We start from the raw sequence: 23,288 nt of genomic DNA, 5'->3' as shown, positions 1-23,288 counted from the left end.
TGAGCATCAGAGTGGCTCTGTCCCAGTTGAGATGCAGCAGGTGTATTCTCATTGTGCAGGATCTGGAATTCCCACAACCACTATCTTCACAAAGTAGGCTCTATACTGCAAATGAAAAAGTTTGAAAGATGAACAGTTACGAGTAATGGCATTGCCGTGCCATGAAGCTGTCAGGGACAGTATCCGAGAGCTGCTGCCAGATGTTTCCTTTATGTCGTGACTGAGGACGGATGGTGCTTTATGCCCGAAATCCCAGGAACTGGGGAGGCTGAGGCACAAGGGTCACTTGAGGAGTTCAAGTCTAGCTCAAAAAACATAACAAGATCCCATCTCTAGAAGAAAATTTCAAAAACGAGGCAAACGCATTGCTTCATGTCTATAATTTCAGCTATTTAGTCTGAAGCAGAAAGATGCTTTAAGTCCAGGAATTAGAAGCTACAGTGAGTGAGGATCACACCACTGCATGCTAGCCTGAGCAACAGAGTGAAACTGACTCTTAAAAAATCATAATTATTTACCAGAATAACATTTGCCTCAACAAGAACTCCTAAAAAGTTCATCTAACATTAAACCTTATTTAAATGGCCTGCCCGAGGTTATTAAAATAGCAGGGAAAAATATGTTAAGATAGTGCTCAAGGCTTGCAAAAATCAAACGTTCAACTAGTTACCCATTCTCAAGCCATTCATTTTTCATATCTCTTATCTGGATGAAGCTTTGAACAAAGTTTGGCTGCTGGTCCTAGAAACGTGGTGTGACATAAACAAAGCCAACTGCTGGAAGGTAATGATACTAACAGACATTTTCCTCCTCTGGAAAGTTGGCTTATGAATTTCACAGAAAATTTATTTTTTTTCTACCTTTAAGCTTTAAAAAGTGTTTGGCATTCCATGTGTACATTTAAGCTTCATGTGTGAAATTTGAGTTCAATTGGCAGAAACATACTCCTCAGACAGCATTTGAGGGTTTAGCAAATGTTTATTTTTCACCTAAGTTGAACCAAATAGTAATTGTACATGATGATACAGTTAAATTATGTGTACATAATGGCAGATCCATGTCATAGTGAGAAGCATTGTCAGTGGTCCTTGCAGCTTGTTACCAAATGATAATAAATTACATGACTTACAATCAATGACAAAATATGGCACATGCTGTTGTGGACCCAGCCAAGGAAACAAAAGGATGCCATACAGACAAGATTACCCCAGTACAGTGCTCTAGCTTATAACTAAGCCATTTAAATACAAACAGAACACATTCAATTTATAATGAAAGCCAAAATAGAAAGCTATCCTTCCAAGAAAACAAACAAACAAAACAAAACATCAGCTTAAATAACACTGCTACAATATAGACTGTTCATTGAAAATCTATTTATATCTGATTCAACTGCAACAGTTGTTGGCCTGGAAAATGAGTATTTATTTAAAATATAACTCCTTGTGATCCTTTGCTGTGAGAAAAAGAACACAGATTCCTTATTCTCCTAAGTGTGGCATTTTCTCCCGGTATCTCAAATATCTATACAATAGTAAGTACTTTTCATAAATGTATTTTCCAGGCTAAAGATGTCACAAAGCAGTTCATATTTAAGGACAACAGCTTCTGTTTCATGCTTAAGGCCAGCACTCAAAATGATTTATTGTATTTTACAAATGTTCTTAATTACTATGAAGATTTACAAAAAGTCTAAACCCTATAGGAAATATTGGACTCTCAGTAAAAACATGCTAAGTAGTTAACTAACTTTGAAAAGAAAATAACTATAAAATATATATGGAATTGCCACTTACTAAACAGGCAAAGATTTTCCATTCCCTCTACTCTAGAGTTCTTATGAGTGTTATTTCTATTTTTAATCCCCATTTCTCCAACTTGATTACTTTGCACTGAAATATTCAGTAATTAACACAAAAGTAAGCAATGAAGACTGCTAGACATGGAAGAAAGTCACAAAGCATGAAGTAAAATCCTTTGAATTGTCATCTTCCTTGCTACCAAATCTGGATCTCTAGCTCAGGGTGACCCTCTGCTGAGCAAGGAGGTGAACACTGTTCTATGTCAAGGCTCATTCTACAGTCACAGGTCCTCTCCCAAAACAGAATAACAGAAGCAGGAGACTGACCCTAATGCAGGTGCTCCTGAAAAATTAGGTAGTGGTTATAAATTTTGCTCAGCTTAATGTTCCCAGAGGGTATGATTCCTCTCCTTTATCAAGTTCATGCCTAGCGACGACATGTAACCATCAAAGGCAAACTCTCAATCCCTCCAAGTCTCTGCAGGTGCCGAAGTATATGCCCTTCCTGAGTTCCAGGATCCATTCATTTGTAGTTTCCCAAGCCTGGGCATTTCTCAAAAGTGATTTGATTTTTAAATTCTAATCCCAGATAGAACTAAAGAATATTTTTGTGATATTCTCCAAATCAAATTGTCAAGAGAGCGGTGTACACCGACTGCTTTGTATTTTGTGAGGGTAATAGAGATTTATCTTGTAGGTGGTGTGTGAGGAGGAAGTGATATTGGGAAAAATGAAAGTCATGGGGAGCACAGGACATATCCTTGAACTGGTGCGTGCGTGCTTTCTCTTTCCCTCTACTTTCCTGGTCCTCATAAGCTGCCCCAAACAGGCAAGTAGTGTGATACAAAAGCATGATATGAGATATATATGTACATATAATTCCACACCTAATTATATATGTAATTTAGCGCTGCCCTAAATTGTGAACCTGATTCCTCAGAATTTTATCAGGTTACTTTTAATTCATCTTCATAAGTTTTCTTTGGATTAAATTTTCCAAGAATCAATTTTTGACATTTTATGCAAAATACTTTTCTGGTGAATAGTTACCTTATTTTGGTTAAATGGCTTTTTTTGTGCATTTAATCCCTAAGACTTTCAGAAAAGTTATTTTCCACAGCCTTATAGTTTCAGCTACTAAATATCAGTTCACAAATTACATTATTACGACCATTAACTACTTGTCTTGTTATGGCAATAAAGGTTGCTTATGTCTTACCTGTTTTTTTCCTTATGTGTGAATGGGAGAATATTTTCAGTAAATTATGCATTATTGATTTATCTGTTAACTTTAAGTATATCAGACATACATGTTGCTGCCCTGTGATCTTTGTTCGTGACTTTATTTCTCCAAATTAAGCAGGATGTTATTGAAATACAATGTTTAAAAATCACTTCCAATACATACTCTTTTCAATTACTCTTGGTGAGCAGCAATGCCCTCTGGTGGACGCTTGGTAAATAGCAAGTGATTTATCCATAGGATTCAATTTTCAATACATTTGTATTGGTGGGTGTTTTGGAATTTAACTTATCTGAATAAACTTTTTAAACTTATTTATATATTATAGAATAAAATTACAAACATTAAAAGTTATCAACCCTTTAATTCTACAGCCTAAAGCAAGGGTGGGCACCTGCAGCCTCAAGGGCCACATGTGGCCTCCTGGATCCTTGAGTGCAGCCTTATGACTGAATCCAAATTCTACAGAACAAATCCTTTAAGTAGAGGGATTTGTTCTGTGAAGTTTGAATTTTGTTGTGGAGCCACACTTGAGGATCTTTTTTTTGTGTTTTGTTTTGTTTTATTAAATCACAGCTGTGTACATTAAGGCGATCATGAGGCACCATACACTGGTTTCACACTTGGGGATCTTAAGGAGCACATGTGGCCTTGAGCTAACTTTGAAAACTGAAATATTTAAAATTCTACATGAATACTTGTAATTGTTGTGTATAATCCACTTGCTCTCAATTTAAGTAAAAGAATCTTATGAGAATTTCCTATATTAGAAAGGTAATGGTTATATATGTAAGGAAAAGGAAAGACTTCAAGAAATATTTCCAAATTCAGAATTTTGGTAATAGGTGAAAATGCTCTGAACACCTCAGTAATTAAGGAATCTCAAACAATTTTCCTGTATGTAAATATAAAAGGAAAATTTATCTGATAACAAATGCTTTTTCATTTTTTTCACAAATAAAACATTGCTGAAATCTAAAAGATGTTATGGAAACACTTTTAGAAACTCATTTTAGCGCTGCAAACTATTTTTGACTGAGATAATAAACTATCTATAAACATAATCTCTATTAAATCATGAAATAAACTTAAAAATTTTAAAAATTAAGTTCATTATTTCTGAAAATGAACTACATATATTATCTGATCATCTGTTTTCAAATCTTTCCTAGACAGATTACCACAAGAGGGCAGCAAAAATTGATTACAGTAGTTGGAATTCTAACCATAGCTCGGTTAGATTCAACACCCTTTGGTATCTTTCTGAGAAGTTACCTTAGCTTCACTCTTTTCACACTGAAGTGATGTTTTAAAGGATGTGTTTTGTTATGAAACACTAATATTATTTAATGAATGTCTTATGAAAGCACAAGCCTCAGTGACATTTTTCCTTCATGGTTTATGACAATCACAATACACCTGCTCCCTAAAAATCCTGGCTTAGACAACACTAATACAATAATTCCAAAAGAGTGCAGAGAGTTCACATGAGGATGCTGAAGTATCCAATATTCTGTATGTCTTATAGTGTGGAAAAGAAAAATTCAGAAAGATATACTTTCATATTCTATGATTATGAAATTCTAATTTTTCTTCAACATTCTAATCTTAAGTCTTACAAGGGTAAAATAATTACTAAGAAAAGCATCCAAGTTACTGAAAACTACAGCTATTTTCCCTTTTTCATAAATATAATATGAGAACATTAAGCAATGTACCTGTTTTACAAACTAGTTAATGTCATGTGAGATTTATCTGACTGGTCAAATGAGTATATAGAATAATTTATTATAACTTTTATAGTCACTTCTGTATTACAGAAATTCCTGTTAATTAATATGAAGTTGAATGGTTTCTCATTTCCTTTGTGTTTCCAAATATAAATTCTTCAAAAGACAGTAGATGGTTTCAGCCCGTCAGGAGTCCAGCGTGTGCCTGGGCAGGCGATAGTGCTCAGATTTGGAACGGAGCTTCTTTTCCTGTGGGTTGGCATACTTCCACTTGGAGGGTGACATTTTAAGCTTTTTCCTCCTCTTATCTGTGCACCACACTTTTTCACAGTATTCCTCTACTCGCTGGAAGTTGCTATAACCAATCAGCTGCAGGAATTCCTTGTACCAGGGTTTCGCTCCCTGTGGGACACTGCTGTGGGCAGGACAGGGCATTTTGTGAGGCCCGTCCTCCTCATAGTCTTTGTTAAACATTTCTTCAACTCTCTCCTCTTCCACTACCTCCAAGGTGATTTTACGGACAGTATGGACAAAACTGTGCTCTACTGTCTGGCAAAAATACGTGCCAGCATCTGATCGGCGTACCCTTAGAAAGAGTAAACCAAGATCCATCTTGACCACTCTGTCATCTGTGTTCACCTGCAAGAACAAGAAAAGTAAAGGGTACTGGAGTATTAAACAGGAGAAAGCTTATATTCTCCACTACAAGTTTTTCTCATTTTTGTCACTAATGAAATCATAAAATGCTAAGACACTAAATCATGTGTGATATTTTGAAGTTTTTTATATTGAAGGCCACTTCATATCAATCTTAAGGTCATTTCACATCAAAGAGCCAAGAGCACCTTCTCCCTAATGATTCAACTAATCATTAAAATGAAATGAGCTAGACATGGTGGCTCACACCTGTAATCTTGAGTTCCAGACTTTGAGATCAGCCTGGGCAAAGGGAGACCTCATCTCTACTAAAAACAGAAAACAAGCTGGGTGTGCTGGCATGTGCTATAGGCCCGAGCTACTTGGGAGACCAAGGCAGGAGGATTGCTTAAGCCCATGAGTTTAAGGTTGCCGTGAGCTAGGCTGGGGTACTCTAGCCTGGGTGGCAGGGAGGCACTGTCTCAAAATTAAAATATAACCTGTTTTGTTAATGAACAAAGCAAATGCCATTTCCCACGTTCTTTCAAGGATTTTTATCCCTTTCAGACCAGTGACTGATGTTTCTATAAGGACTCTTATTAGTTAGGTCACATTTACTCTTACAAAAACCATTCATTCATTGAGTATCTATTATATTTCTATAGGCTTTCCATTAACAGATTAAAAAAAAGTAAAACCAGATTTCTGCTCCAAGGGATAACAGTCAAGAAATATTGTTTTAATATACCGTCTAATATCTTGTTATAATAAATTATGCACCTTATTTCTATAAATATAATTCAGGGAAAGAACATAAGGTTTTCAATGAATAGCTTACATTTAACTGCAAGTAATTGTCCTAGTGAACGAATCGTTAGATGTGAGGCAGAATTAGATTCAAATACGAGCACTACCATTTATTAAGTGAGTCACCTGAGACATTTACGCATTTTGCCTTAGTTTTCTTCGTAAAAATGGAGATAACATAATAAAGGATTGCTGAAAATAGGCAAGTTTCGTACAGTCCTATCTATAGTTACCTCTGCTTTTTTTTCTGTACATTCCTCTAACTAAACACAAATGTTTTATGTGGCCTAGGATCTTCTGATAATGGTATAAAGGTGATTCATAGTAGCAAACTTCCTCTTTAAGAATATGAAAATGAAAGCAATGTTCACCTTTGTCAGCATAAAAGACATGTGTAAGAGAACAACTGCAACCACATTGGCCAGATGGGCTGCTCATGATAAGTGAGCTTTTGTCCCAGTAGCAGGTTCTGGCCGTGACTGCCCCACTGTTCTTGGCGGCCTTGATTAGACCTGGCATCATCACAGTGGTGATGTGATTACTCAGATGTGAAAACTGGTATCCACATACTATCATTAGTAGGTAATATGGGAAAATACATTCGTGGTGTAGTAAGAAATAGGGATACTATTACATTATGAGATTTCCTAAAGGCTTTTTTTTTAAAAGCCATGTTAAGTTATATAAATTACTCCAAAGCTTCCGAGTGACACAGTTGGGGAGGCAAAGTGCATGAGCCCTGCGGAGGCACTTCCCCTGACTTGGCAGAAACATCCCCTGGTGGGCTGAACAGGTCCAGTATGGAACCAGGAAGACCTGCAAACCAAACCCATCTTTGCTACAGAAAAACAAATCTGCTCTATTAATAATAGGTTTTGTCCAGAGTATCCTTAGCACCTGCCACAGTGAACTCTTAAAAGACATTGTGTCCCTCCACTCATTTTACCACACCTCCGGGACAAACCTCTGTAAGAATTTTTCACCCATCACCAGCTTTTTCCATAAATTTACCGTCTATTGCAACCTGTGAGCATGCCCTGCCTCCGATCCTACTGACTGATGCCCAGCCTCCATTTTATAAAGTTGGTGGCTGCATTCGTCACAGCTGGACCTGCCTCTTTTTACGTACGTCAGCATGCAACATTCCATGCACAAAGAACAAGAACCCATCAATTCTGTGACATCTTTCCCCATTTATTTCAAGTGAGCACTAATTTGCTCTTATTTAAACTTTCCCCCACTGTGGTACATGTCCTTATCCTGTTCTGGGTCTTGTCTTGATTGCTTCTTGAAATCTTCTTTCTGCAGATTTCTTGTACCCCTTAAGGCACAATCCTCCATCCTTCACTGATCTTATGGATTATTTCCATTCTTTTGATAAAACTTCTATTCATTTCAGTCACCTTCCCTAAGGTAATACATCTTATACACAGGTAATCGATTATTTTATTTCCTATCAAGAAACATTGACACCTACGTGATCCTCCTTTATTATCTACAATCAGTGTCTTTCTGCTCTGCTTCTGTTAGTAAATTGACCCTCATTTTCTAACTTTCCCATTTCTGACAATTACAACATTATCCTTCTCCCAATCCTCAAGAGTCAATCATTTATACTTTCCTCGCACTCCAATATCCCACAAATTCCTAACATTTCTTCAGTGGTAACCCTTAAACACATCCCTCCCTCTTGACCATTCTTGCCACAGTATTAGATTGTTATACCCCATGAATGTCTGACCTTATCTCATGAGATTCTCCGAAATCTTTTTCTGTTTCTTTTATTCCCAGATTTATTGTTTCAGGGTCTCTGCTCTTGTCTCTGCCTAAAGAGACTTCCCTAAGGTTTATTATTTCTCATCCTGTTCGAACAACCGAAATACAGGTCACCCTTTCAAACAGTCCTCCCTCCTACTCCTGTGAAACCATCCTCCCTCTGCCTGCCATCATTTCACCTGTTAGTTTTCACGTACGTCAGCATGCAACATTCCACGCACAAAGAACAAGAACCCATCAATTCTGTGACGTCTTTCCCCATTTATTTCAAGTGAGCACTAATTTGCTCTTATTTAAACCTCCCTTTCTTTAGTCATGCTGCTGATGGAGAACTTGCTGAGATCTCTATTGTTTGCCCTAGTAGATGAGAATTACTGAAACAGAGCCTTCTTTTCTAAATCTGGATCCCCAAAATTCTGACTGTAGTTTCTCAAAGTAGAACAGGTGCATGTCAAGGGGGTCTGACTAATGATTTCTTAAATAACTGTGTTTATTATCACAATCAGTATCAATAAATTTGGTATGTTGAATGTTAAATTCAATGTTTTTATTGTAGATTCTGAACCATTTTCAAAGCCTTAATAGGATCCAAATGCTAAGAACAAAAAAGATTTAATACGTTAACGCTGCATTCCAGCAAAATAAAAACTAAGCTTCCCTATGTTGTAAAAACACAAAGTTTTGAAGCCAGTTGAGTAATGTGCTAGGAATTGAGTCATGACGTGGCAGACAGTGCTGTAGGCAGGAAGTTTTATGCACCCCCGTATATACAGACACATGGCTGTCTGTTCCGTGCTATGTTCAGAGATACATATTTCTGTGAAATATTAAACACATTAAACATTTCAACGATACATCTTTGTCTTTGTTATTTGTAAATTATTGTTGGTTCTATAACTGAATAAAAGCTACAAGCAAAAGGAACATGTTTTAATCTTACGCATATTGAACGAACATTTCAGTAATGTTAAGATAGCAGTAAGTAAGTCAAGATAGCAGCCCAAGATGATGATTTATTTATACAAGCAGGTGATAGGGGCAACCTGTTCATTACTAGAATTAAATCTTCTCTTTCACAATTCCTTCAGTCCCCCAATCGCCACCCTATTTTCCACTTCCAGCTCTTATTCTTATCTTATTCATTTTTCCTTTCCCTTAGTAAACTCCTTTCTACTGTCAACCAGTCCACTTTTTCATTTCCTTCCTGGCCTAGTTAAATTTTATCTTCCTTTATAAATACTTTATAGCCCGTGCAGATCTTTATTTTTGTAACTCAACAGCATTCACATTTGTAGCACAAAAGCTGTTTATATCCTTCAAATTATTTCCCCCGAAATTTTCTCTATAAACATAACTTTCTAAGGCCAAAGGCCTTTCTCCTCATTCATTTATGAGTAGTACTCAGAGCACAGTGAAAAATAAGCACATATTAATTCATAGGGTACAAGCATATAAGGCAATAGGAACATAGTCAAAAGTTATTCACATCTTCTAGGTAAAAACAATAATTTGAATAAGGAGGCAAGCATGGTTTCAGGAGCACTTAGTAACTGAAGAGAGCTCCTTCACAGATGTATGAGGAAAGCAGGTATTTTTTTTTTTTTCATAACCAGAAACCCAGGACTGAGAAACACCGCATTAGGTACAGATAAAGTCCAGACAGGTTCACATTCAAAGACCTGAAAGCACAACTATTGCCTTGGGAATTGTCCTCCCCTGCTCATTGGCAGGTCAGAGAGAGCGCCTTTCTCAGAATGTTGATCTCCCTTCCTGGATACAGCAAATACACACTATAAAGTCAGGAATAGAAGCTATTTTAACTCTGTGTGGAAGGCCATGTATTATCTAAGTGAAATGTATCTTCCATTGTCTATACCTGAAAATGGAAAATGACTTAGAAATTTGTATTTGAAATCTTTCCACTTTAGTTAACTGTGCGCCTCCAACATCAAATCTGGATGACAGAATTGTTTGCATCCAGCTGTGCTTCATCTGTCCGCATCCAGATTTCCCTGGTCCAGAAGACAGTACATAATACATCAACTCTATCAAATATTTTTATAGGCATTTACAAATGCAGAATTTTTTCCAAAAATGGTTTTAATATTCTTAGCTATAAAGATTGCTTCAGTACGTTTTATAATGTTAAAAAAAAGTAATTGAACAAAACGCTGCACATCCGGTAGCTGGTCAGGAAGAAGTAGTGATTTCCATGGGTGGCAGCCATATGTTCACAATTTTCATAGGAAAGGGATAGACATAGGCCTTGAATTGGTTAAATACAGAATATATTAATTTTTAGTCAAGAAATAAAGACCATGTATTTTTTATCTGGCCTGCCTTCAATACTATACATGCATACATACGCATTTATTTGGTTAAGTTACAGAAAATAACCCTAATATGACCACAGAAAATATTTTTCTTATAAATACTCTCTAACGTGAGCCTGATACATGATAAAGATACGTAGTAGATACATGGTGATTAATAGATCATTTGGGGAAATATATCATGCTATACAAAAAACAACTATGGAAAAACAATCTTTATATCTGAGATAATGCTGAGAAGAAAGTCGCCATAAATAAGAACTTAAAACCATAATGTGAAAAACATGGTACATTCAAAACATGAATTCTGGGCATTTATATTTGAGAATGGATTAATATCTAGGCGATGTAAAGAAATCTTCTAAGTCAACAAAGTGTAAAAAAAAAAGAAAAGTGGGGCGGTGCCTGTGGCTCAAAGGAGTAGGGCACTGGCCCTATATGCCAGAGGTGGCGGGTTCAAACCCAGCCCCAGCCAAAAACTGCAAAAAAAAAAAAAAAAAGAAAGAAAGAAAAGTATATAATTAGGCAGTTCAGAGCATGGGGAAACTCAAAGGTTCTTTAAGTATGCAAGTTAATGTTCAACCTTACTACCCTGTTTCCCCAAAAATAAGACAGTGTCTTATTTTAAGGTGTGCTCCAAAGATGCGCTAGGTCTTATTTTCAGGGGACATCTTATCTTTCCTGTAAGTAGGTCTTATTTTTGGAGGATGTCTTATTTTCGGGGAAACAGGGTAGTAACCTCAGAAATGCAAATTTAAACAAGACACTGTTATACCAGAAAACAAAAAATTAGAATATTAAGTAATAGCAAATATTAAGGATGTGGATAAACAGCAATCCAAAGTGCTTCAGGAGTGCAAGTGATACGGAAATCCTGGGAGCAAGCTGACAATTACAGAAATGAAGGATCTTGACAGAATAATGAAGAAACCTGTACTCCGATATCCAAGGGATTATTTTCAGAGACTATCATTAAAACGTGATACGAAAAGTTTTTCATACTCTGGGTGTCTACACCTAGGGGAATGGATCAAATGAAATAGACAAACAGGGATAAATGTAAACACACTGTTAAGTCTAAAAAGTGAGAAACACAATATGATTTACAACACAATGCACTTATTTTTACAGCTCCTGCATACTCTGAATGGCGTATGCTTGTTCCATATGCAATGGCATTGAGCTTGTTCCAATCTGTGTATTGGACACACAGGAGAAGCTAGAATGAACGTGAAGAGAGGTGGTCCAGGGACAGTGAGGTCAAACAAGAAATTTGTGTCAACCATTCATTACCATGTGCTACAAACCAAGCAGTACAATTCACTGAATTCTACGATTGAAATTAAAAAAAAAAAAAAAGAAAACCAAACCAAATAAAAAATCTCCAGGTGTTTGTAATGATTATTCTGGTTTGGCAACCAATCCACTAAGTTTGTTCATAAGATCTGTTCAAGTTCTAGTATATTAGAATCAAAGAATCTTAGAAATACTGCTCAAAAATAACAATTTAAGGCTAATGTTCAATTAAAATTTTCACAGATAAGAAATATCATAATTAAGAGAAACTGAGTACAGATGATGAAAGTAAACATAATATATGAAAATAAAAATGGGCACCCTATGCCCCTGTACAGCCACTGTAATTGAAGGAGGAATGAAATACTACATTTCCTAAGGACCAAAGGAAAAGGAAAGTGTGATCTATCCTAAGATTTAAAATTTCTCTAACATATACTTTTAAAATTACTTCTTTTAACAAGTACATCTCTCCTGGCACTGAGACCTGAGAAAAATCTCTCCTGTGTGTTCTCATAAAATGAGAGGAAGGTGTCCAACAACAGCACCATGGTTGATCCTCTTCCTCTTAGCAGCATCTCAGTGTGGGCTGAGGACACAAGGCCTAAAGCAGCGGAGCTGTTCTATGGAGGGAAAACAATGTCGTCCAGAAATACAGTTCTATGCTGGTAAATTTCCATGCCATGTACATTTCTTATTACATAGAAGAGCATATGAACCATAATTTCCACTAGAAAGAGAAATTTGAAAGTGAAGGGGGAACTACTATTTTTGAATGTCTACCATGTACGTGTGTACCAGGGTGTTCCTCACCATGTTACCTGGTGTAATCAGATGCACACGTCAGAGTGGTCTCAGTGGGCTAAGACACAGATCAGTACCTGATCCATAGACCTTGGAAGATAGGTTTAATTTTCAAAGACCATATTCTCTGAGAAAATTAACAGAAGTTAAAAGTTCTATTTAAAACTGTCCATGTATTTATCTTCTTCAGACCACAAAGTTATTTTATATTCTCCCTTGATATTATAGGGGATACCATCATAAAGGGCAAAAAATAAAATTAATGGGCAATAAACATATTAGTTCTATTCCAGAACTAAAAATATATTTTGGAGATATAATATTATAAAGATATGCTGGTCAAGGCTAGAAAATATAAATTCTGAATACTTACCTGTTGTAGAGTTGTTTAGAAAAGATGAGCACATTTTTTAATAGACTAAAAAAGAAACCTCAGAACAGATGTTTCAAATGAGGCAAGAGTTCGTGCACTTGATGTTATGAAAACACAATATTCATGTGGAACAACCCCCAATTCTTTCAGTGCATGTGTACAAAGACAGAAACTGTAAACTAGGGCTGCCATTCATCACTTACAGACTGCCACGGGTTAGCATGGGGAAGCGGAAGGAAAATGAGTCATTTAACAAACGAGAGAACTGGAAAAATAGAAAAATAAACTGATTTCTAACTGATAACTAGCTGCAATATTAAACGCTATTTGTCCACGCTATTTTTTCATTTTTACAGAAGCTGTCCCATAATGTAGTGATTTATCAATAAAGCTGTTTCAGTTTAGAACTGTATAAATTTAGCACTGAAATAAACTCTAAATTCTGTGGAAAGAACTAAGTTAACTGTGCCTCTTAAATTTCTCAGTGGTATTTATTGGACTTTGAATTCTACTTGGGTGGTCTGAAGAAAGACTTAAAGTGACAACTTTTGAGTAAAAAACAAAGTGAAGCCCAATTGATGTTTTGGAGATCTGTTGTCAATGTACATTCCTTCTTGGTTTTCTACAATAAATACGCACAGTTGTGCATTATTTAAACAGTCTAGCCAATGAATACAATGAGCTATTCTAAAGTGAAATACTTTAGTAAGACACACAAACACTTATTTTTCCTTAAAGAGAATCCACAAGAAATAATCAATAATCAAGGAAAATAATAATTCCTCCATAATTACCAAAAAGATTTGTAAGCTGGTCTGTTGTCTAAAGCAGTTTGCTTGTCTGCCTTATGCTCTCCTGGCATAGGCATGGTGTTTAATTTATCTGGCCAGGCCTGCTGGCTCACATCTATAATCTCAGCACACTGGGAGGCCAGCCAGGAGGATTGATAGAGTTCAGGAGTTCAAGACCAGCCTGATAAAGAAAAAGACCCTGTCTCTATAAAAAATAAAAAAAATTATCTGGGTATTGTGGAGGGTGCTTGTACTCCCAGCTTACTTGGAAGGCTGTGGTAGGATGATTGCTTGAACCCAGGTGTTTGAGGTTGCTGTGAGCTAGGCTGCTGCGATGACCCGCTAGCCTGGGTAACAGAGTGAGATTCTGTCTCAAAAGCATGTATCTTGAAATTGCCTCCAAATTTCACCGAAGGGGATTTATGTAAGTTTATTTAACTAACATTTAGAACTCAACCTTAGTTACAGTGTCTTTGGAATAGACTTTGATTTTCTCAGTAAATGACTTAAAGAATCTCGTCCCAAAGAATGTCTTTCAAGAAACTTCGCATTGTGTGGTTTCATTGAAAATCTATTGCAAGGAAATTTTAGTATCAGCGCAAAGTGAGGGCTGAGTTTTTATAAAGATTTTTTTCTCAAATAGATTTTTCCACATGCTCATTTCATAAGGCTACATGTGTACATGCGCTTTTTTTTCTCTTCACCTTGAAGCCTTTATTTACCAACCTCTTGTTTCCAGTAGAGATTACCTCTGTATATCTTTTTTTATTATTAAATCATAGCTGTGTACATTAATGCGATCATGGGGCACCATACATTGGTTTTATAGACCGTTTGACACATTTTCATCACACTGGTTAACATAGCCTTCCTGGCATTTTCTTAGTTACTGTGTTAAGACATTTACATTCTACATTTACTAAGTTTCACATATACCCATGTAAGATGCACCGCAGGTGTAATCCCACCAATCACCCTCCCTCTGCCCATCCTCCCCCCTCCCTCCCCTCCCTTTCCCCCTTCCCCCTATTCTTAGGTTATAACTGGGTTATAGCCTTCATGTGAAAGCCATAAATTAGTTTCATAGTAGGGCTGAGTACATTGGATACTTGTCCTTCCATTCTTGAGATACTTTACTAAGAAGAATATATTCCAGCTCCATCCAGGTAAACATGAAAGAGGTAAAGTCTCCATCTTTCTTTAAGGCTGCATAATATTCCGTGGTGTACATATACCTCAATTTATTAATTCATTCGTGGATCGATGGGCACTTGGGCTTTTCCCATGACTTAGCAATTATGAATTGGGCTGCAATAAACATTCTGGTACAAATATCTTTGTTATAATGTGATTTTTGGTCTTCTGGGTATATACCTAGTAGAGGAATTATAGGCTTGAATGGTAGATCTATTTTTAGATCTCTAAGTGTTCTCCAAATCTCTTTCCAAAAGGAATGTATTAATTTGCATTCCCACCAGCAGTGCAAAAGTGTTCCATTTTCTCCACATCCCATGCCAACATCTCTGGTCTTGGGATTTTGTGATATAGGCTATAGTCTCACTGGAGTTAGATGATATCTCAAAGTAGTTTTGATTTGCATTTCTCTGATGATTAAAGATGATGAGCATTTTTTCATATGTCTGTAGGCTGTGTGCCTGTCTTCTTCAGAGAAGTTTCTCTTCAAGTCCCTTGCCCAGCCTGCGATGGGATCACTTGTTCTTTTCTTGCTTATACGTTTGAGTTCTTGTGGATTCTTGTTATTAAACCTTTGTCGGAGACATAATCTGCAAATATCTTCTCCCATTCTGAGGGCTGTCTGCTTGCTTTACTTACTGTGTTCTTGGCTGTGCAGAAGCTTTTTAGTTTGATAAGGTCCCAGTAGTGTATTTTTGAAGTTGCTTCAATTGCCCAGGGGGTCCTCCTCATGAAATACTTGCCAAGATCAATTTCTTCAAGAGTTTTCCCTGCACTCTCTTCTAATATTTTTATACTTTCGTGTCTTAAGTTTAAATCTTTAATCCAGTGAGAGTCTATCTTAGTTAATGGTGAAAGGTGTGGGTCCAGTTTCAGTCTTCTACAGGTTGCCAGCCAGTTCACCCAGCACCATTTGTTAAATAGGGAATCTTTTCCCCACTGAATGTTTTTAATTAATTGTCTTGTCAAAGATCAAATAATGGTAAGTAGCTGGATTCATCTCTTGGTTCTCTATTCTGTTCCGGACATCTACTTCTCTGTTTTTGTGCCAGTACCATGCTGTTTTGATCACTATCGATTTATAGTATATCAGGGGTCAAACTTCTGGTAAAAAGTTATAGAGTATATAATTTTGGCTTTGCAAGTCCTATGATTTCTCTGTCTTGCAACTCAATTTTGTGATCGTAGCATGAAAACAGCCACAGACACTATGGAAACAAAAGGGTGTAGCAGTTTTCAAATAAAATTTTATTTAATAGGCAAAGGGCCATATTTGGTCCCCAAGGTTGTAGTTTAACTTTTTAAAATCTTCTGTCAGGTTCAGGAGAATCTACTTTCAAGTTAAAAATAACATATTCCAAACTCAGGACACTTAAAATGTATATTAAAGCAAGGAATTATTTGGTAATCTTATAAATAGTTGGAAGAAACTATGGTTTTCATTACGAGAACTGAAAATGACATACAATGAACTAAAACCCTTGAATCTAAGCAAATGCACATTTAAATTTTCCTCATTTGTAGTTTTAAAATGCAGTGTTTATGCATTTCTCTAACTCTTAAATTTATAAGAAATACTTCAACTGTGCAATCAAGTGTCTTAACAAGAATGAACTTCTTAAGGATGTTATTCAGGATTAAATTTTTGCAATTATTTTGGAGATTTGTAAATTAAAGGTACATGGATTCACAGAAATCGAGACTTCATAAACTATAGTAGTGGTGTTTTAGTTGTAATTCTAACAGTTTCATCATCTGTTATCACATAAAATGTGCACGCATTCATTTGGGCTGGTATTTCAAATTAAATCTACATGTAGAAATATGTATGGCCAGTGAATTTATATACAGACAGAAGCCTTTGGACAAGCCAAACTTTGATTCTTTCGCTAAAAGTCACCTTGCCCACGTAAACTATTTCCTCTCCATTCAGAGAACGCTGGGACACTCTCTTATAACGCCTTAATTTTTGTCCATGATTTTCTTCTCTCCCACATATGTTCACTTTATTTCCCCAGTTAACTACACATTTTCTTTATGGCTATGTCCCTTCAACCTATAAATGTTAAGTCCCCCTTTTACTAAAAATAAAACAAAACTGCTGTCTGCCTTTATCAACACTTTTCCTCCAAACCTTTTGGTAGAGTACAGTAAACTGGCTGTTTACAAACACAGCCCTATTTGTCACTTTATTATTAAATGGCTCCTACCTTAGCCATTCCCCTTAACATAGTCTCCCTAGAGACTGTGTACTTATTTTTGGCATTGTTCAAAGAATACTGTTTATTTTATTTTTATCAAATTCTTTCACTGAGTTCTATCATACTACACCAGCTGGGTTTCACTGGTTCTACTTATTTAAGCCATGCCACTTTAGAGGCACTAACTGTTGTACACTTTGTTCCAGGCACATAGTGTGCGTAATATACTAATTACTTCAGAAATATTGTAAGTTTTAAGTAATGATTATATATAAAGCACCTAGAATAGGACAAATATCATCTCTGCCATAAATCTTTTCTTCATTGTTTATCATGCCACCTGCCTACTCAACCTCTTGGGTGAGGCCATTTTCTTTCCCTTTGCATTCAACAGAACTTTTAAGAAACACATGTATTGTAATTCTGTGTTTGTATCTGTCATCACTACAGGACCAAATAAAGGAATAAAACATTCTTTTAGTTAAAAAAAAAAATGAGGTAGAGTATTCTGAGCTTAGATCTACATAGGCTCAAATGATACAGCACTCTTATTATGATATGGAAGTCATCTAATAAGGGGAGTAGAAGCTTAAAAAGGCAATTTGAGAATGAATATACCTTGAGGTATACGTTATTTAATAATAGTTCATGGTATCAGTGCTTCAAGAAGGAATAGATCAAAACATGGACATGTTCTCAGACATCTAAACATGAGGAGTAGTGCCTTTTTCATCAAGACTGCAGAAGCATTCTCCACTTAACCCTGACAAAGAAATTTATGTAAGGATCAATCTGACATTAAGAGCATTTTTGAGAAATTAAGGTCCAAAACTTTCTCTATGAAGTTTTTGCTTTGTTCCACATTTCAAAGCATCTGAACTGTATTTAGAATTCTGATTTGAGAAGAGTTTATGGTTTAGTAGAAATTACATGGATCTGAATCTGATACAAGCTGTGAGTAGTAACCAGGAGAATTACTAAACATGTCTCAGTTATAAAACAAATTTTTTAGAATAACTTGGTATGTTCTATAAAATAGACATAAAATAGTCCTTGGTACCTGAACAATGAAAACAGCACAGCTTTAGATTCAGAAATATCTCAGATGAAACCTTGAGTCTGTCACTGACCCTGTGTCAGAGTTACAGCTGAGTTTTCTGCATGTGCACAGGGAGGCTAATCAGACACGCAGGTGTGAGGTGTAGGTCTAACAAGAGAAGGTGCCTGCCGAGAGCCTGTCTGTAATAAGTACTTACCTATCAATTCTGTTCTATTACATTCTAATTCTTAGTATATCACAGTGACTTATTAAATATAACTACATTTGATGCTATAAATATAATTTATTGAATTTATATCGAATGTATTCATAGCAACGAGTTGTACCTTCAGACTTAGCCAAGGAAAAGTGTTTTTATGAAGTACCTAGAAAAACGGGTTTTCCATAAATATTCGTCAAATTAAAATATATAGATATTCCATTTGTTATATTTAAAGAAGCAGGAGAATATAAAATGTACATTTGAGAATTACTGTTATCCTGAGTTTCTAAGGATTAATTAAAGGAAAAATTTTAGACACATGAATGTCATTCTGGATAACTCTAGAGGGCTGAGTTTGGATATCTTCCAGAATCACATTTCGGTTCAGCAAAAAATGCATATACTCTGTGTGTTGATAAATCAATGAATTCTTGGTATTTGTAACAGTGACAAGCCTAGATAGCTGTCATTAAAGGTATTCTATAAAGCATCCTCAAAAGAATTGGACTACTTAAACATCTTTTACAATGGTCTAAGTCTGGTAATAAAGTGATTATGTTTCATGGTAAATAAGACATATAAATGGCAATGAATGCAAAACGGTCCTTAAAACTCAGGACTCACATCCAAAATCATTTTGCTTTGCGCATACATCAGCCTTTAACGAAGTCAGCAGTTTCGTGTATTGCCTTATTTTATTTTTTTTTTATTTTTATTTTTTTGCCTTATTTTAGATTGTAAGTAAAACAATCTATCACTATGTCTATGAGAACTATGTATATCCAATTATGATATAATTTTAATGCACAGAGTAAATTTTAAATTTCAAATATAAGTAAATATATTAGTTATGGTAATTTGAATGTAGTTGAAATTAGAAGCTAAAACTTATGGGAGAGAAGTAGATTATATCACAATTATGAAAAAGAACCTTATAATTGAACATTGATAGATGCAGCATGTCCAAATTATTTGGTAAACATTTCCAAATGAAGCAGATTATGGAGAGTTCCAAATTAGAAACAGAAACAAAGTGAAGGAAATCTCTGATAAAAGAATCACTTCTGTCTTCTGAAGCCATTCAACTTGGAAAAACTATGGAAATATTCCCAAGTCCTCCCCTGCCAAGCAAATTATGGTGGAATTTTAAAGGCCCTTTCACCTCAGTGAAATGAAAATACTTTAATACTAAATCAACAACGTAATTCAGTACAATATACTAAACAACTTTTTGGACAGGGTTTATCCTTATGATGTCATGAAATCTTGGGAGAATTTTCCTACCTATTGAATTTCTATGTTTCTAATAGCCTTTAAGTTAAAGTGTCGTTCTCAATATCCCAATAACTTGGAATTAAATATGCAAATTTATTAATATCCCAGAATATACTGTTTGAATTGGGGCCAAAACCATGTTGAGTTTTTAGTTTTCTACCACAGGCTCGGAAAAAAGGCATCGAAATTCAAAGTGCTCCACATTTGAAATTAGTAATCTTGGGTTCCAGGGACAAATGTTTAGTCTTCAGTGCCAAAATAAGTTGAAGACTGGCACTGACTCTCTCTCTATCCAGTATGCACACCCTAGCTTGCCCTTGTTTTTTAAGGCAGATCCTTAAAATTTATTTTCCTCCCTCTACTTGCAACTTTCTTATTACCACCAACCATTTCTCCAATATTTGCTATGGTCTAGCTCCCTCTGATACAGACATTATTTTTCTACATGATAACAACACGTTTGTGAAAAATGAGTTCAAAGCCCACATAAGCGACAATGCCCTGCTTTCCCAGGCCTGCTCCCTATCTCCAGCCAGCTCCTTGACTTGCCTTCCTCTATCCAGTAACTTCCTCTGGGATATTCCATACATGTGCATGAAAGCTGCATATCCACCCATCTCTAAAAGTAGCCAAGTTATGCTTCCGCCATCTTTTAGGTGAATACAGACTTATAATCTTCACTAAATTTGCTTAAAACGATGAAAGCTGGTGCATTTCCTGTGTTTCCAGTGGGCAAGAACCTTTGTGTTGATGTGTTGCATGTGATTTAAGACTTATCCCGGCAACCTGCTTAATGTTGCAGTGGCTTTTGTTATGTTAATTATATTATCTACATATCCCAGATATGAGTATTAAAGGTAATTATTATTTCTTTATAATAATGTCTTGGTTTATACAACTTAAGACTATCATTTTGACAATATCATGTGAGACTCATAATACTATAACTACCTCCTTAAAAAATTCAATTTCCAGGATCCAAATTATTGATTTATAGAGATAAAATTTTTATTTTTCTACGGACATAAATATATGTAAATAATTTAAATACTTACATATAAACATTTTATATGTCTATAAATTATAAAATTGACATTTTAAATAAGACAATTTATTTGGGTGCTTAAAATGACATGTATTATCTCTGTACCAATCACACACTACTACAAGACATGATGGTGTGAATATGCAACTATGAATTACCTCCTCTTTTCTTGTTTCACGACCTTTCTGTACAAACCAGATGACTTTTGCTTGTAAAGATCGTGGGGTGCATTCCAGCAAAGTGCTGTTGCTCTCTATGCCATAAGCCAGCAGCTCTTCAGTCTTATCCAAAGCATTCCCTACGATAGGAATGTTAACATCAGCTGTGTGACTTTGATTTTCCTGGCAAATAATCTATTACAATATTTAGTTCCCTGAAGAAACTCATTACATTTTTCTGATTCCTATTCAGGGTTACTTAAAGGCATTTAGACAGTGACATACCAAAATCTAGACATTTAAAAGTGCAAGTGGGCTCTCTGGTGTGAATTTGGTTCCAAAGGACAAGAGAGGACAGAAGGAAACATCAATGTTAAAGTCATGGAAACTCAATGGCATCACTTATCGATAAGCAGGGAAGAGACGGTGAGCACCAAATATTCAATCAAGGCAAGCACCAAATTAACAATTACAAACAAAAGCAGTAATCAAAAAGCTAGGTGAAAGGGCATTACATAAACACCAGGGTGAACGATATTTTGACAAAGCCTTGCACCCATCCGGGTGTTGAACTACTGTAGTAAGAGTCCCTCTTAATTATATTCTATGTCTTGGACTAGACAGTCTCTCACTGGACTTGAACTTAAATTTGCATACAGGCAAGCATACTTAGCTGCAGTGAGGAATAAAAGCAAATGGAATTATTCTTTTTGTTTTAACCAAGATAAATTTAGTCTTGGTTATCCTGGAATCCCAGGATTATTTTCCCCTATGCTTGAATCCTTATCACCTTCAAACTGAACCCTAACATTCTCTAAGACTCAGGTCCTGACTTTTCTTGCCAATATTCCCCGATGCTTGAGTCCTGCGCTAAGTCCTGCACTGAGTCCCGAGTCAGCCTGGGGCCTCACAGACTGATGCTGCAGATCATTTCTGGATCTGTGTATAACCGCACTGGTCTCTCAATTATTGTGCCCTCCTGTTATTTACTGATGAACCCACTGACCCTAAACACAGGCTGTATACCCACCACCACCACCGTGTGAAAATCAGAGGGTTTTTCTGTCTCAAATTTCTTATACTTGCCTAAATCTGAAATTTTCTGTATTCGTTAGTCATCAGACCACCTAGCATTCAACCTACATCACCAGCCCCAGCATAAAGCTTATGCAACTTCATTTTATTTTATTCCAAAGCTTAGTAGGTGATGCAATACAAGTTATATCCCTTGACACAAATCACTAAGGTATGTAACATGGTGAAGACATCCCTAGCTATGAGATAAAAAGATAAATCCTACAACTCTTTATGGCATTAACTACCTACATGTGCAGCATTTTTTTGTTTTTGTTTTTTTTTTAATTTGTTTATTATGACATGCTTTTGATCAGCTAAATATGCAGCATTCTTGTTCTAGATTTCCTTTGTTTTGACATCTAATATTAAAGCTTGGATGGTAGTATATAAAACTAATTAGGTAAAAATGGCATGTCAAATGTACAGAATTTTAACTGCATGGAAAAAAATACTTTTCGTTACATCATTCTAGTACGCATAAACCACAGCAAAAATAGCCCTCTAAGAAGCACTAATGTTATTGGTGTACATGCTAAGTAACCCACGATAATTGATCTTTTATGGATTACCAGTGAATTGCTGTCCCAAACACTGCTGAGCGGCATTCCCATGCCGAACATCTTGCCTGCGAAAACGCCTGAAAGAAAGGAAATGCATTTAGAAGATGTTCGGATTTCAGTTCCCCAGACTTTATGTACAGCCAACTGCTTTAAGGATTCAAGTAGTATTCTGCTCCTGAAAAAATTGATCAGTTATATGAAACAAAGATAAAAATTTACATTTCATAGTTTAAAATTTCTATTGAATGTTCTTTAATAGTTCTTTGTAACACTGTTCTTTAAATGTTTACTTAATTTTGAATTCTAGATCTTCAAGGGACAATTTAAATTTCTCTTCACATTTTGTCTAAAATTTAGTTGATGAGAAAGTCTTCTGGCTTGAAATGAATGTCTTGGGTGGTAAGAGATAAAAACAATGGAATTTGAGGTAGAATACTGCATATAAAGTAATTCAGTATACAACTCCTACATAGAATAAAGTACACATGAGAAAACATAAGGTTAGCAATGTAATTGCTAATAGATAAACTGTTACAGTACACGCAGCTTAATCTTCAGATACAACATTTAGAAAGTATGACTCTATTCAATGTGAACATGTATTATACAAGTTTAACAGGACACTGTGCACCTAGTGAGACTCAAATACTAGTTTTTTACTTTTAATCTGCCTATTATAATAGGAACATTTAAAGTATATTTTTATATTTAATTGATTATTTAAAATCAATTATAACTAAAAATATAATATTCTATATCTATTAGAAAATATGTTTAAAATTTTTAAACTTCTTTCTGAGAAAGTAACTATTGGGAATTGCCATTATTAGTACTAGAATTCTAAAATCAAGATCTCTAGCATACTTACTTTAGAGATAAAAATAGAAGTATTACATAAAGGTGGAAAATACCACTTCTCTAAATCA

The 23,288-nt window shown here is 35.6% G+C and overlaps 1 protein-coding gene across 1 annotated transcript in view; it reads right to left on the bottom strand.

Annotated features, from left to right (window-relative positions):
- Window positions 1-964: 964 nt before the first annotated feature.
- SEMA3E (semaphorin 3E) overlaps window positions 965-23,288 on the bottom strand; it is a 282,406-nt gene continuing 260,082 nt past the window's right edge. The window contains exons 15-17 of the mRNA XM_053553842.1: window positions 22,372-22,439; window positions 20,726-20,865; window positions 965-5,413 (exon numbers count right to left, since the gene is read on the bottom strand). Coding sequence (XP_053409817.1) covers window positions 4,961-5,413; window positions 20,726-20,865; window positions 22,372-22,439 — 661 coding nt within the window. The 3' untranslated portion in view covers window positions 965-4,960. The remainder of the gene's footprint in view (window positions 5,414-20,725; window positions 20,866-22,371; window positions 22,440-23,288) is intronic.

This window comes from Nycticebus coucang, chromosome 11 (assembly GCF_027406575.1).
Source record: "Nycticebus coucang isolate mNycCou1 chromosome 11, mNycCou1.pri, whole genome shotgun sequence".
In the NCBI taxonomy this organism is placed as follows: Eukaryota; Metazoa; Chordata; class Mammalia; order Primates; family Lorisidae; genus Nycticebus; species Nycticebus coucang.
This window is presented reverse-complemented; position numbering and strand designations above follow the sequence as displayed.